At 40.6% G+C, this 13448-nt stretch overlaps 1 protein-coding gene across 6 annotated transcripts in view; it reads left to right on the top strand.

The window, feature by feature from the left end:
- Positions 1-13448, top strand: part of LOC121960036 (plasma membrane calcium-transporting ATPase 1-like) — a 132566-nt gene that overhangs the window by 107542 nt on the left and 11576 nt on the right. For 5 of the 6 annotated variants that reach the window (XM_088069580.1, XM_042509639.2, XM_042509646.2 and 2 more), the window contains 4 exons: positions 1933-2146; positions 2310-2521; positions 3567-3674; positions 5225-5407. In XM_088069580.1, the coding sequence (XP_087925706.1) occupies positions 1933-2146; positions 2310-2521; positions 3567-3674; positions 5225-5407 (717 nt within the window). Of the gene's footprint in view, positions 1-1932; positions 2147-2309; positions 2522-3566; positions 3675-5224; positions 5408-11448; positions 11660-13448 lie in introns of all 6 variants that reach the window. The other variant, XM_042509656.2, reaches the window with a different exon arrangement.

The raw sequence follows: 13448 nt of genomic DNA, 5'->3' as shown, positions 1-13448 counted from the left end.
TGAGGAGGCGAGGCAGCCGTGTCACTTTTTTTTGTTTCATAATGTGTCTCTAATCAGGAAACTGAACTCCTGACACAATGAAAAAAGTAACTTGCGGCTGTGTATTAATTGAAAGGCTCACAGCTGGCAGGACAGATAACTAACTCGGCTGCAGAGTAGAGAGCACAAAGTAGGCTAAGATACAGCCTGAAACCATGGCAACACGTCACCATCATAATCCTGAAATATAACAGGGCCTCAGCAGGTCTGTGCTCTCCGTGTTTATACTCACTGATCAGCCAGCGCTTCGTCTCTGTTTGGCCGCTGACATGTTGGAACGGATCATTAAAAGATGGTAAACTGATTCATGTCTTTATTGTATGTACAGAGGAATGTTTCAGGGGCGTAGGTTTGGTTTCACGAATGGAGGGGGTCCAATGAAATGTGTGCGTGCGTGCGTGCGTGTGTTTGTGTGTGTTCCTGCATTTATGTGCATTTGAATCAGTCTAGAAGGAAACACACAGGGATATAATTAGTCGTGATTATGGTACTGTGGTATAAAAAAAAGAAGCACTATTTAAATCTCTTTATTGTTAAAGCACTAACCTTACTTAAAGGAATACTTATACGTATATTTACTCACACCTTGTTATTTTGAATTCATGAAGAGGACTGTGTTTTTACAAGAAATCCAAAGACGGAGAAAATTCTTGATGATTGAAGTCATAGAGGTCCACATTTAACAGCAAATATTTATCATAACATCCATTTACAATCTCGCACAGAACTCGTGCAGTATAATCTAAGTCGTATGCTCGATACTTCACAAACAGACGGGCTCAGCCATCAGGGAACTGAACCAAAAGTGAAACTTATCGATGCAAAGCCGGACTGCATCAGCTGAAACAGTAATTTGACCTCGCTGAAGACGGGAGCTGCTACGACCACAGTCAGTTTGCTCGTTTGTGTTATTGTGTGACTTTGGTGTTTTTCAATTAAGTTTTATTTATGAAGTTCATTATCGCAAATCACAATGTGCCTCAGAGGGCTTTACGGCGAACAGCATCCCTCTGTCCCAAAAAAACCTTAATGGGAGAAAAAGAAGTAAAAAACGGTAGAAACCTCAGGAAGAGCAACTGAAGAGGACGTGCAATAGACGTTATAAGAACCAGTAAAATTAAAGTAGACGACAAGAGAGAGAGGGTCAGAGATGCACAGCAACAATAATAGTAACAATAACAAAAATAAAAATTAATAAATGTAATTTATGATAGCATGTAATATTACATCCAGATATTGCAGCTTATGTATGGAAATAACAATCGTGTGTATAATAACAGCTTTTTAAAGGGTAGTTTAAGGTTCACTAACGTCACACAATAACACAAACTGACTAACAGACTCCTTTACTTCAAAGACTGTCCTTTACTCTGTTTACTGTTTACTGCAAATGAAAATGTGAATTTTATTCTTTCTCTTGTTAAAAAATGAGAGAGGAGGGGGAGGTTCCCTTTTCAGCGCCGAGTGGTGTCGATCTCATGCTTGCATGTGGCCTCAATAACGTCCACCAATACATGATGTCCCAGTGGAAATAATGCACTTAGATTGACTCAGCAGCCAGAATATGCAGTAACATTGTGTTTCATTCAGCTCACATGTGCAAACATGTTTTTGAATCAGTGCGTTGGACTCGCTGAGCTCTTAGGCCGACTCCACCAGTGTCTGCAGACACGTCGTCATGAGTCGACGCTCTTCAGACTGAATGTGAGGTGGATTTTAGAGGTTTGCATAAAAAGTCAAAGCGTTTATTAAGAACTGAGGAGGAGGAGCATTTGTTTAAGCTGAAAATAATTTGATTTGAGAAAAGAAATTTGCATTTATTCTAAAGCGGTATGACTAAAATGTGCAGAGATGGAGTCCTGACCTCTCCTCCTCCCCCTCTTCTTCCTGCAGGACTCTCCTCTGAAGGCCGTCCAGATGCTCTGGGTCAACCTCATCATGGACACTCTGGCGTCTCTCGCTCTGGCCACCGAGCCGCCCACCGAGTCTCTGCTGCTGCGTAAACCGTACGGCCGCGACAAGCCTCTCATCTCCAGGACCATGATGAAGAACATCCTGGGCCACGCCGTGTACCAGCTCGTCATCATCTTCACCCTGCTCTTCGCTGGTGAGTTAAACTAACAACACGCAAAAGGACAAATCCATCGCTGTCTGTCTGTGAGATCTTCACATTTTGGAAATACTCTTCATTTTTTAAAAAATCAATATATGAATCCGTTTTAGAGGAAATGTATGGATATTAAGATGATTATTATGTGTTTGTTTCTCAGGCGAGACGTTTTTCGACATCGACAGCGGACGTAATGCTCCCCTGCACTCGCCGCCTTCAGAGCACTACACCATCGTGTTCAACGTGTTCGTCATGATGCAGCTCTTCAACGAAATCAATGCCAGGAAGATCCACGGAGAGAGGAACGTGTTCGAGGGCGTCTACAGGAACCCCATCTTCTGCAGCGTCGTGCTGGGCACCTTCGCCCTGCAGGTAACTCATCCACCGCCATCATCATCATCATCATCATCATCATCATCATCATCATCATCACCTAATGCAGTGACTCCAAAACTTCCCTCTCTCATCCTCTGCTTTTATAGATACATAGATCCGAAATTTATATGTAAAAATTATTAAATTAAGGTCGCTTATATTCTGAGTTTAATGCCGACATAAAACTAACCAGCCAAAAACCTTAAAGGCCTGCCCAAACAGGAAGGCTGCAGCATCATAGCGTTTTTCAAGTGGCGTCCTCAATGACCTTTAAAAAACTAATGAACACGTTGTTCAACCTGAAGAGGCTAAATAAGGTAGAATCAAAAGTGCATATAAACATATCAACTTTTTCCTTCTTGTTTTCTTAAAGACAATTTTTTGTATTTATGGTTCATCAATTAACTTTGTGTTCTTTACTAAGTATAATACAATGTATTGTGCAGGTTTCCATTTGTATATAATAATAATAATATAATAATATTTTTTTATGCTGATGCATACAGTTTATGTCTGTGTTTCTCAAAAATCACTAAATAAATAATATTTTTTAAAAATAAAATAAAAGATTTTAACATAAGCCCTTCCTGCAACACATTAAAACACCTCGTCCTAAATATAATCTGCTCCTGCTAACGCCCGAGGAAATTATTAGAAATTGTAGCAGATATTGCAAATTCAAATATCTCAAATATCAAATTCAAAGACTTAGTAATCTCGAAAACAGCTTGTCACTGTAGTTTTGATCAAACGTCTCTCACACTTAAGTAAACTGTGCATTTGTTTGGGTTTATTTCCAGCGGCAGATCAGTCCATATGTGGAGTATTTGTGGCAGCAGGAGTTTTTAAGAGTTTTTGGACGACAATGGAGCTCAACAAAGACTTTAGATACACGGATAATACTTACGTTAGAAGATCAGTTCATTGTTAGTTTGGGTGTTGCGTTTGTTAACAATAAGAAAAACACAGAAGTCGAGTCCTCACTGAGACTGTGTCCCCACTCAGCAGCTAACACGTCCTCTATGTGTCTTTTCCTCCTCAGATCATCATCGTCCAGTTCGGAGGGAAGCCGTTCTCCTGCACCGCTCTGACCATCGACCAGTGGCTGTGGTGCGTGTTCATCGGTGTGGGCGAGCTGCTGTGGGGACAGGTGAGACCAGAACCAGAACCAGAACCACAGGTGTTCAGTTCAGCATCAGAGCCGCATGTGAAAACTGAGCTCTGAGAATAAACATGTACTGAGGAGGAGATGAAGAGGTGGATACATGAGGTCTGTGGCAGCAAACTGTTGCCTGTCACACTTGCGCTGCAGCAGCGTTGCCATCACGACCATCGCCATGGTAATGAGCTCCGCACATGAAAGCAGCGCAACTCCTGTTTACGAGCTCTGAGGGAAAACAAACCCAGCGTGTCAGTCCCTTTGTGGATACACACAAACACAGCAGCACATGCATGATCCTGGTAGCATGTACACACACACACGGAGGCTCAGAAAGCATACATTACACAGAAGGAAAGTTGAGTGAGAAGAAACCTTGTGGGTTCAGTCGGAGGGCAGCGACTGAGAACAGAGACGCAGAAAGATGCTGACAGAAACAGACTGATCTGAGCTCCTTTGTTTCTAACAGAGAGAGAGAGAGGATGACAGAAATATAAAAAGCTCCTGTGCAGCTGCAGCAGGAGGCCGGGTGTGTCTCTGCTCTTTTTTAATCAACAATAAACAAACATTAATACATAAAACAGTACAGCAGTACAGGTAATACAGTATGAAGTCAGGAAAGTCAATACAGCATGACATAAGACGTCTGTTTAACGGCAAGATAAGATGTGCAGACATAAAATAAATAAAACAAAATAAATGTAAAAAATGATCATGTTCTTATTGTTTTTAGGAGTTCTCATAGACCATATTTAAGGTTTATTAAAAATAAATCAAGCTTCACTTTTAGCTTCAGGGAGCAGATGCTTTTTGATAAAGAATTTTGTAAGTAGTATGCAGAAAAAAGGGTCGATTTGTCAGGATTTCTGTGGTAGAAAAAAATGCTTTTATGAATTTTTATCAAAAACTAAGTTGTCAAACTTTCTTTGACATCCATGAAAAACTTCCTTCATGATGTTGATTATAAAAAGGCAAAGATTAATTTAGTGTTGCACTTCTTTAAAGAGACTGAAAAAAAAACTTTATTTTATTTTATTTTTCAGGATTAAAAACAGTGAGACACCACAGTGATACATGGTTAGATCAGTAATGAATAAACAACAGATCTCTCAACAAACAATAGACCAAAAAAACAAAAGAAAAACACTGACAGCAACTACTACGACCATTCACATAGTAATAATAATAGTGTTGAGAAAAGAAAAGAGAAAAACCCCTTCAACTTTGGTTCTTAGAAAATTGGTCTTAATTATTAAATTGGTATTAAAAAAGTCTGTAAAATTAATTAATTTGCCTCAAGGTGTAGGAATCCTGAAATCTTGCATTTTGCACAGAGCAACTAGATGCATCATTTTGTTTAACAACACCCACGACTTTCGAACTCCAATCATCCAGCTTTTCTTCTAAAGCTGAAAACTTTCACAGTTTTTTCCCCGGGCTTATTCGGCTAAACCATGACCAGTAAACTGACCTTTATGTGTAAAATCAGCAGAAAGAATCTGAAACAAAATCATATTTGTGTGTTTTTCTGTCAATCTCAGCTGATCTCGGCCATCCCCACCCACCACCTGAAGTTCCTGAAGGAGGCCGGTCACGGCATCACGAAGGAGGAGATCCACGAGGAGGAGCTGACGGAGGGAGCCGACGAGATCGACCACGCTGAGATGGAGCTGAGGAGAGGCCAGATCCTCTGGTTCAGAGGTCTGAACCGCATCCAGACGCAGGTACGACCGTCATGACACCAAACTCACCGCCTCGGCTAACTTTAACTCTAACCTTACTTTTCATTTTAAGGTTGTTCTGATATCAGCTGGTGACTCAGATTTCTGTTCTGTCCTGAGAGCTGCAGAAAACACCAGTTGCCATGGTGATGCAGGAGGCACTGGAAGAAAATATATGACTTTTTCTTCCCATTTTTTGTTTGCTTCTTGTCAGTTGTCTCGCAGGTATGAATTGTTTGAACCCGTGAAGTTGTTCGATAAATTTCTGATCATTGTCGTCGTCAATACAAACTTTAGATCAAATTCAACAGCACCCTCCTGGTCCTCGCCTTCATCCTCCCAAAATCAAACCAACATCCGCCGAACCAAAGGGAGGTAAAAAAAAAAAAAAAAGAAAGAAAGTCTTTCATCCAGACAGTGAGGAGAGACTTCATTCACTTCAAACATTTCTGACTGTTTATGAGAGCTGCAGATTCAAACTGTAGGAAGCTAGTTTAGATAATTAGCTTGAATGTGGACTCATTTATCCAAAATCAAAACTGATTTTCTTTTTAACTAACTGTGCAGGAACAGATAAACACAAAATCTTTGAAAAAAACATATAAAAGGCACAAAAAATATCTTTCTTGTTGATACAAACTGAAAAGGTAGCAGATATGATGGTTTCTGCAGATCTCAGATACAACCAGCTGCAATAAAAGGTAAAAGAAGGCAGATCTATTAGTCATTTTTTAAAGAAAAAAAAATGAAATTACATTTGTCCTTGATCCTGCTACGTCTTCATCTGCTACATCTGATGGTCCAGAAACACTCGTGAGGTCAAAGTTACAGGTGTTGTGTTTGGATTGAAATCTTCACACATGATTCAGGGGTTGCATTTATGGTGCAAAGTGCCAAAATTAAAATTCATTATTTTCTCGTTGGGTAGCTAAAGAGTTAAACAGTTTTTGGATCTGATGGTTTTAACTATAAAAAGAGATTCTCGGGCAATTTTAGGACAAGTAAACCAAAAAGATGATGTGTGGGTCGTTTCTTTTTGCTAATGACGACCTGCCTACCTTCTCATATATCACAGTGATGAGTTTGATATTTATCTCCAGTAATGAAGTTAATTTTACGGTGAAGTGAGCAGCACGACAGCACAGTATATCTCCATAGTCGAGCACAGACATGCTGCCAATTTCTCAAGTTTTCCTGCCTTAGAGAGGAAAAACAAGCCCGAATTTGCAATAGCTGCGACCATGTTCAAGCATGCATCCCCTAATTGTCACGCCCCGTTTTATCCAGTTGGCATAAACACAAACACACACCTTCACACACACACACACACACACACATACTTGACCTCCATGCCAGTTTTCTAAATCCTAGGGCAAAAACTGTGGCCTCCAAAGCTGCTCTACAAGGCGAACTGCAGTAACTACACTAACAGTGACCTCAGAAAAAAGGCTCCAAAGTGTTTGACTGTGCAGCCGAATGTGTTAGGGAAAGAGTGATGGTGATGCACTTATTGAATGTATTCATAAATAACTTTTATATATAAAAAGACGTAGGTGATCTCACCTACAAGGTCAAATTAAAGCACTAAAATTCTAGTTACTGCACTCTGCCTTTGCAGTACCTTAAACAGCTATAATGCAAAGGCAAAGTGCATGAACTGCAATTAAATGCATTTTTCAAATTTATTTATTGCAGCACCTTTTCCCCGTGAAATTCAGCAGTGTTTTGTAGACTATAAAATCCAACTTTCCATCAGAATGAGGATGAGTAGAAAATGACTGAATTTTCGTTATTGGGTGAACTAGCCCTTTAACAATCGTGTAATTTAACCAAGTACATTTATTCTGCTACAATAATGAGAAAAATGACTTTTTATTACTATTCTGCTTATTGTTATGTTTGTATACATATCTAGATCAGGGGCTACATACATAAAACGTTCAGGGCTGAAACCTCAGATGTCCAGTCCCGATGACGCCGTCGGCCACAACGCAGTTTTGACCAAACTTGTAGTTACTGCAGTTTTTTGTGGTAGAAAGGGTTGGAAGATTTTCTGTGGATCAACCGACCAGCTGATCAACATATCGAGCTGCACAGCTGCTGTTCGCAGCTGAAAAAAGTGCATAAATCTTTATACATAAGCCCACTGAGCAGCTGTTAAAATGTCTCCACTCAGAGTTTATGTAACTGAGAAGCAGACGCAGAGTGAAAACTTGATGCATCTTAACTGTATTTTGCATTAGACGATCGTACTTTAGTGTGGATTTATTTTGCTGAAGTGAACTCTGGAGGAGGAAAATGGTTTTAGAGTGACAGACTATTTTTTTGGTTTATGTTCATTGTGTGTTTGTTGCTCAGGTCAGACTCTGAAATGGAGCCGATAAAGAAAGTCTTTCATCATATTTAAAATCCAGTTCAGACGAGCGGTTTGCGTCTCTCCTCCACATTTAACATGTTCAGCCAAGTGTTTGTGTTCAAATCAAACACTGTGAAATGTGTGGAGGTTAAACTGGAGATATTTAACACACACATACACACACACACACACACACACACATGCTGCACTTGTTGTCCAGTTAATTTCACACTCTGCTGCAGAGCTTCAGAACAGAAATTAAAGACGGCATTCAGCGTGGGACAAAAAGCTTATTGGATATTTTTATTCTTCAGTCAGTCGGTGTTGGAGGTAAACAGCAGCACCTTCACAGCGCCGTCTTCCCCTGTGACTCATCTCACAGTCTGGGACTCTGCTGTGTGAGTGTCTGTGTGTGTGTGTGTGTGTGTGTGTGTGTGTGTTAAATCCTCCTCCTACAGGATACATATACACTCACCGAATGTTAGCATGTCCACAGGCGGTCCTATTCAGTCCCTATGGGGTTCATTAGCCTCGATGCTAACACCCACCTGCAGTTAACAGCAGCCAACGCATTGCTCCCACACACACACACACACACACACACACACACACACACACACACACACACACGAACACAGTCAGTCAGAGAGGTCAGGTGTTTTCCTCTCAGCAGTGGACTAACTTATACTTATTGCCGCTGCAGGATAAACACATCTGAAATAATAATAATAACAGATTTCTTCTTCTGTTTTGTCCTCTTGAGTTTTTCTGTTTGACCTCTGAAAAAGTCTCAAAGACTCAAACTAACAGACTTTTCTGGTGTTTTAATGTTGCTCCAAATGTCTCCTTTCCATAAACAACCAACAGTTTCTCACCAGTCACAATTAATATGCTTTTAAAAGTGGCTTTAGTTGATATTTTTATGTCAGTGTATTAAATGACAACAAAAGCAGTTGCTTATAGTGATAACCGTTGAGAAAATTATCACCCGAATCTGCAGTTTTCCTCAACCTGACAGACCTTTTTTTAAATTTTTTTTTTATCTGATCAGCCAAAAATTTATTTCATGTACTCTCGCTAACATGAATGACCATGATCTCTGAACACCACGTTACGTAATGTTGGCACAAATTCTATTGCAATTACATGATGGCTGCAAATTTGGGTTCAGGCACCAAACCTACTCGATGAGGTTTAGAAGTTTGTGTTTTTAATTAAAATAACTATGCTTGTTACATACAGGACACAAGTTCAACATGAAGTGACGTAGGTACGTCACGTAACGTGATGTAAGTACAGAAAGGATGCAGAGAAGTCCATGTTGACTAAACTTCACACGGAAAACAAACTGCAGTCTTGCGGGTGAAAGTCTGTGAGGCCATCTGTCGCACCACTGCATGACCTCAGTGAACCAGAGGATTCATGTGTCCACCGCTGACAAAGGATCCTAATTGGCTTTCCATTGTAGTGCTGACACGTAATTTTCTACAGTATATGTCACCGTCACGTAATGCGATGTTACAAGGACGCGGTCATTTCACGAATTTCTCTAAGACCAGGTTACTTGCACCACTCTTAAAGCGATGCTTTCAGTGAGAAAGCTCTAAAAACCATTCTTCTCTACCTGTTCATCAGCAGACGGACACAGTTAGAGACTAGATGGGAAACATAGTGGAGCATTTAGCAGCTAAAGAGACAGATATTTCCCTCAGGAGTCGGTGGAGACCAAAAACTGAGCTAAAAGAGAGTGAATATTGGACTGCTTGATGTGTAAATAACCAACTGTTGTTAATAAGTTTGCAGGTTTAAAAGCTGATGTTCAGAGTTCATTCTTGACCTGGAAACTGTAGTTAAGAACACAGTCTTTCGTAGCTGGATGTCCGTGAAGGAATTATTGCCCCAAATGACCATTTGAATATCCATTACTCGATCTGAGTTACGTAGAGTTGTGAAGAAAACCTTTTCTTGTAGGCCAAAAAATGAAGAAAATGTTTGATAAGGGTCTGCATGTAACCACAGCCAAACTGTATCAAAACATCCATTTACAAACTCTCATTTATGCAGTCGCATGCTCAGTACTTTTTAAATAGATTTATTAAAGGAGAAATAAGCACAAGCACGAAGTATGTAAAAATATATAGAGTTGAAATATAGTAGTAACAAAAACAATGTTAACACTAGTATGCAAAATATGTAAAATTATGAATGTGTGTGTGTGTGTGTGTGTAAAAAATGCAAAACTATGTGCTTATGCTACTTAAAATGTATAAAACTAGTATGTAAAGTTAGAAATATAAAATATGTGCATTATGCTACAATATACAATCCAATATATTCAACAAAATACGGGGTGATTAACAGGTACGCAAAGGGTCATTTGGAGGGTGACGTGTTCCTTTAAGGTGATTGACAACTGGGTAACACCAGCTGCTGATTGAGATAATGTGATATGATCACAAACCTAAAATGGACCAACAGGTGCAGACTGGAAGTATCAGAAAATAACCTTCACCTGGCCTTCGTGAAGCCACAGGGCGCCGTGACTCGTGACAGGAGGAAGTGATGCGAGGAGGGAGAGATATAAAAGCTCTCCTGTCGCTCCGCCGTCAGACACACTGTAAAGAAAAGAGGAAGCTCTCTTCATGTCTGTGTATCTGAAATATCAGTCTGTCGTCCTCCTGGGATGGGAGGATGGGAGGATGGGAGGATGAGGGGATGAGGGGATGGAGGGGGAGGCAACGAAAGGCTGCAAGCTAATTAGGTTCTTATCTCTCCACGCTCCTCTTCCTGTCCTCCTCCTCTCTAATCCTGGTGGGCAGCGTTGTGCCGCTCAACGCCTCGACAGTCAAACACAGTGGGGGAATAATTGGTACAAGCAGCACCTCGCTGCCGAAACTTTATCAGTCAGTCAGAGTGACACATTTTCCCTCTTTTTCTCCGCTCAAAGTGTTTCCAGTCCGATTCAAAGGCTCTTTATTCATCGTTACGTTTCTTCCTTCATCCCTTCGTTGTATCAGAGCTTTTTCTGGAATTTCACATTTTTTGTCTTTAACTAACTAAATGACGGCTTTCTCTCTCTTTATGCCTTTCTCCTCGTCTTCTCCTCTCTCCTCCACTTCTTCTTGTCTTTGTCTCATGTCCTTCTGTGTCTCTGTACCCACATGATGAGAATGTCTTTCTGCTGCAGATCTGTGAGCTGAGGTTATCCAGTGGGACGATGGGTTACTGCCTCTCTGTCTGTCTGCACGAGGGTCATCAAAAAAATCGATACTCTGATTATATCGATCCTAAAAATTAGTATTGAATACAGTACTCATCTGCGACAGTACTGATACCGACAGTCCCCTCTTTGCCTTCTCGTTAGGCGGGTTTGACTTTATCTTCATAAAGAATTTTTTTGTCACTGGCATCGAAAATGGTATCGAGCAGCGAGTATTTTTCTTGGCATCGAGTTAAACATTTTAGTATCTTGACAACTCTATTCTGCACTGACATGAAATATGATAACTGACATTCAAAACCCCGAAACTGTCAAACTGCCTCTTTAACCCTTCTGTAACCTCGTCCGAAGTCTTCCCTTCCTTCTTGTTAACGCCCTTCCTGTCTCCTCTGTCCTGTCTCCTCTGTCCTGTCTCCTCGCTCTGTCTCTCTGCTATCTAACGCTGTGTTGTGGCTGTCCCTCCTTCAGATGGATGTGGTCTATACCTTCCAGACGGGCCAGGCGGCGGTGCCCGGTGCCCTGCGCCGCCAGCCGTCCGTCGTCAGCCAGCACAATGACGCCACTGCCGCCAAAACTCTCTCTAGCCCCACCCATGTAGGGCTTAGCGCCTCCTCCTCTCTCACCAACTCGGCCGGGGCCCCGCCCCCTGCCGCCGCTGCTTCCTCCTCCACTGCAGGCAGTGAGTCTGTGCCCGGAGGCCAGCTAACGCCACGCTTCACCCGGCTGGACTCTTTATTTCTCTGTTTGAACTGCATGAACGCTGCATGACTCACCAACACTAAAACACTGTCTCTGTCTCTCTCTGTCTCTCTGTCTCTCTGTCAGGTGTCTGCACATCCTGAACCAATCTGAAACATCTAAATTAGGGATGTCAGTTTAGTATAGTTTTGCTTTTGATCGCCAAACACCCATTAACACCCATTAACCGACAACTAACTGGAATATTTTAGAGAAAAAACGCAAAACGATGTGAGATATAAGAGACCTTAATTGACCTTCAGACTGACGTGAAAAATGAAAAGATTCTTGGTGGTCAGCTGATTATCGGTTACCTGTTGACGTCCCTATTCTCAAGTATTATTTGAGCTATTATCATAAATAACTATGACTGTGAAGAAAGTGTAGTTAGCATGTGAAAGCTGCCGTAGCTGAGTGGAAAGACAAAAATAAATCCAGCTGGTTGTTCTTCAGTAACTCTCACCAACAGTTTCAAGAAGTGATGAAACGACCACTGAGCAGTAAAGATATAGGAGACATCAGCTTTATGTAGTTTCTGGTTTTAAAAAAGAAAAAAAAAAACACTTTTTTTTCTTTTAATTTGCTTAATTTCAGGTCAAACGGCTGAGCTAAAGACCTATTATGCGATGCTGACAGTATTTAAACCTGATCCACTGACAAAAAAGCAAAAAATCTGTCTTTATTTTTGTCTAAATAACGAACGGCATCCCTTACAACGTTCCACCAATCTCAGCGTCCAATAAATCACATTATCTACAGCTCCTTCACAATAAAAGCCTCTCAAAGCTTTTAATTTGAAGCAGCAGCAGTGTGTAAAAGTTTAGTTTGTTCATTTATACTTGCAGTTATTTAAGCAAAAAATAAGCCTCCATCAGCAATAACTGAGCAGTGAGACCCAAAGAGATTTCATCAGATGGTGCAAAAATACTGAGAGCTGAACAAGTTATTTAAAGGAACAATTCCACATTTTAGGAGCAAACACCTTCAGCGTGTGTTAAACAGTCAGGCCAGCTCTGTCCAAAGTTCAAAAATATACCTACATACCAGCACATTTAAAGCTCACAAATTTAACCGCTCCTCATTTTTGTTTTAATATATACAAATCCAAAAATGTAAAGACGACAGCTTTCTGATTTATGAATTCAATTCTATAATTCCAGAAGATTTTGTCTTCAGCAGGAGCAAAAGAGCTTTGAGCTGAGAGCCACAGGCAGAGTTCACGTTATATATATATATATATATATATATATATATATATATATATATATATATATATATATATATATATATATGGATATAGATATATATTTAAGCTGTAAAAGTGAACTTGCAGACAACCTGATCACCTGATCTGTGTTTCTATCTCTCCACACTTTTCTTTCCACTTCACCTTCCTCCACTGAAGCTTTTTTCTCTCCATCTTAATCTCCTTCTCCTCCTTTCTTTAATACCTTTCATCGTTTCCCTCTCAGCCTGCTGCCGCTCCTCCTCCTGCATGTTGTGGAGATTTAAACTCATGAACATGTGTCGATTAACCCTGACGTGACTTGCTGCCTGACGAGTCGATGACAGATCACAACTGTTGGCTGACGAGAGGAGAAAGAAGCTGTGAATCGTTCTGATTCGTGACAGAGGGGGAAAAAAATCCTGCTCTATTTTCTTTGTTGTTTCTCCTCTTCTTCTTCTCAAAGGCGACAGCCTGGGCACCAAGATAATTTTATGGGTTAATC

This window comes from Plectropomus leopardus, chromosome 2, assembly GCF_026936395.1.
Source record: "Plectropomus leopardus strain MGB_pleo_1.0 chromosome 2, ASM2693639v1, whole genome shotgun sequence".
Classification (NCBI taxonomy): Eukaryota; Metazoa; Chordata; class Actinopteri; order Perciformes; family Serranidae; genus Plectropomus; species Plectropomus leopardus.
Note: the sequence above shows the minus strand (reverse complement) of the source record. Positions and strands in the feature narration are given on the sequence as shown.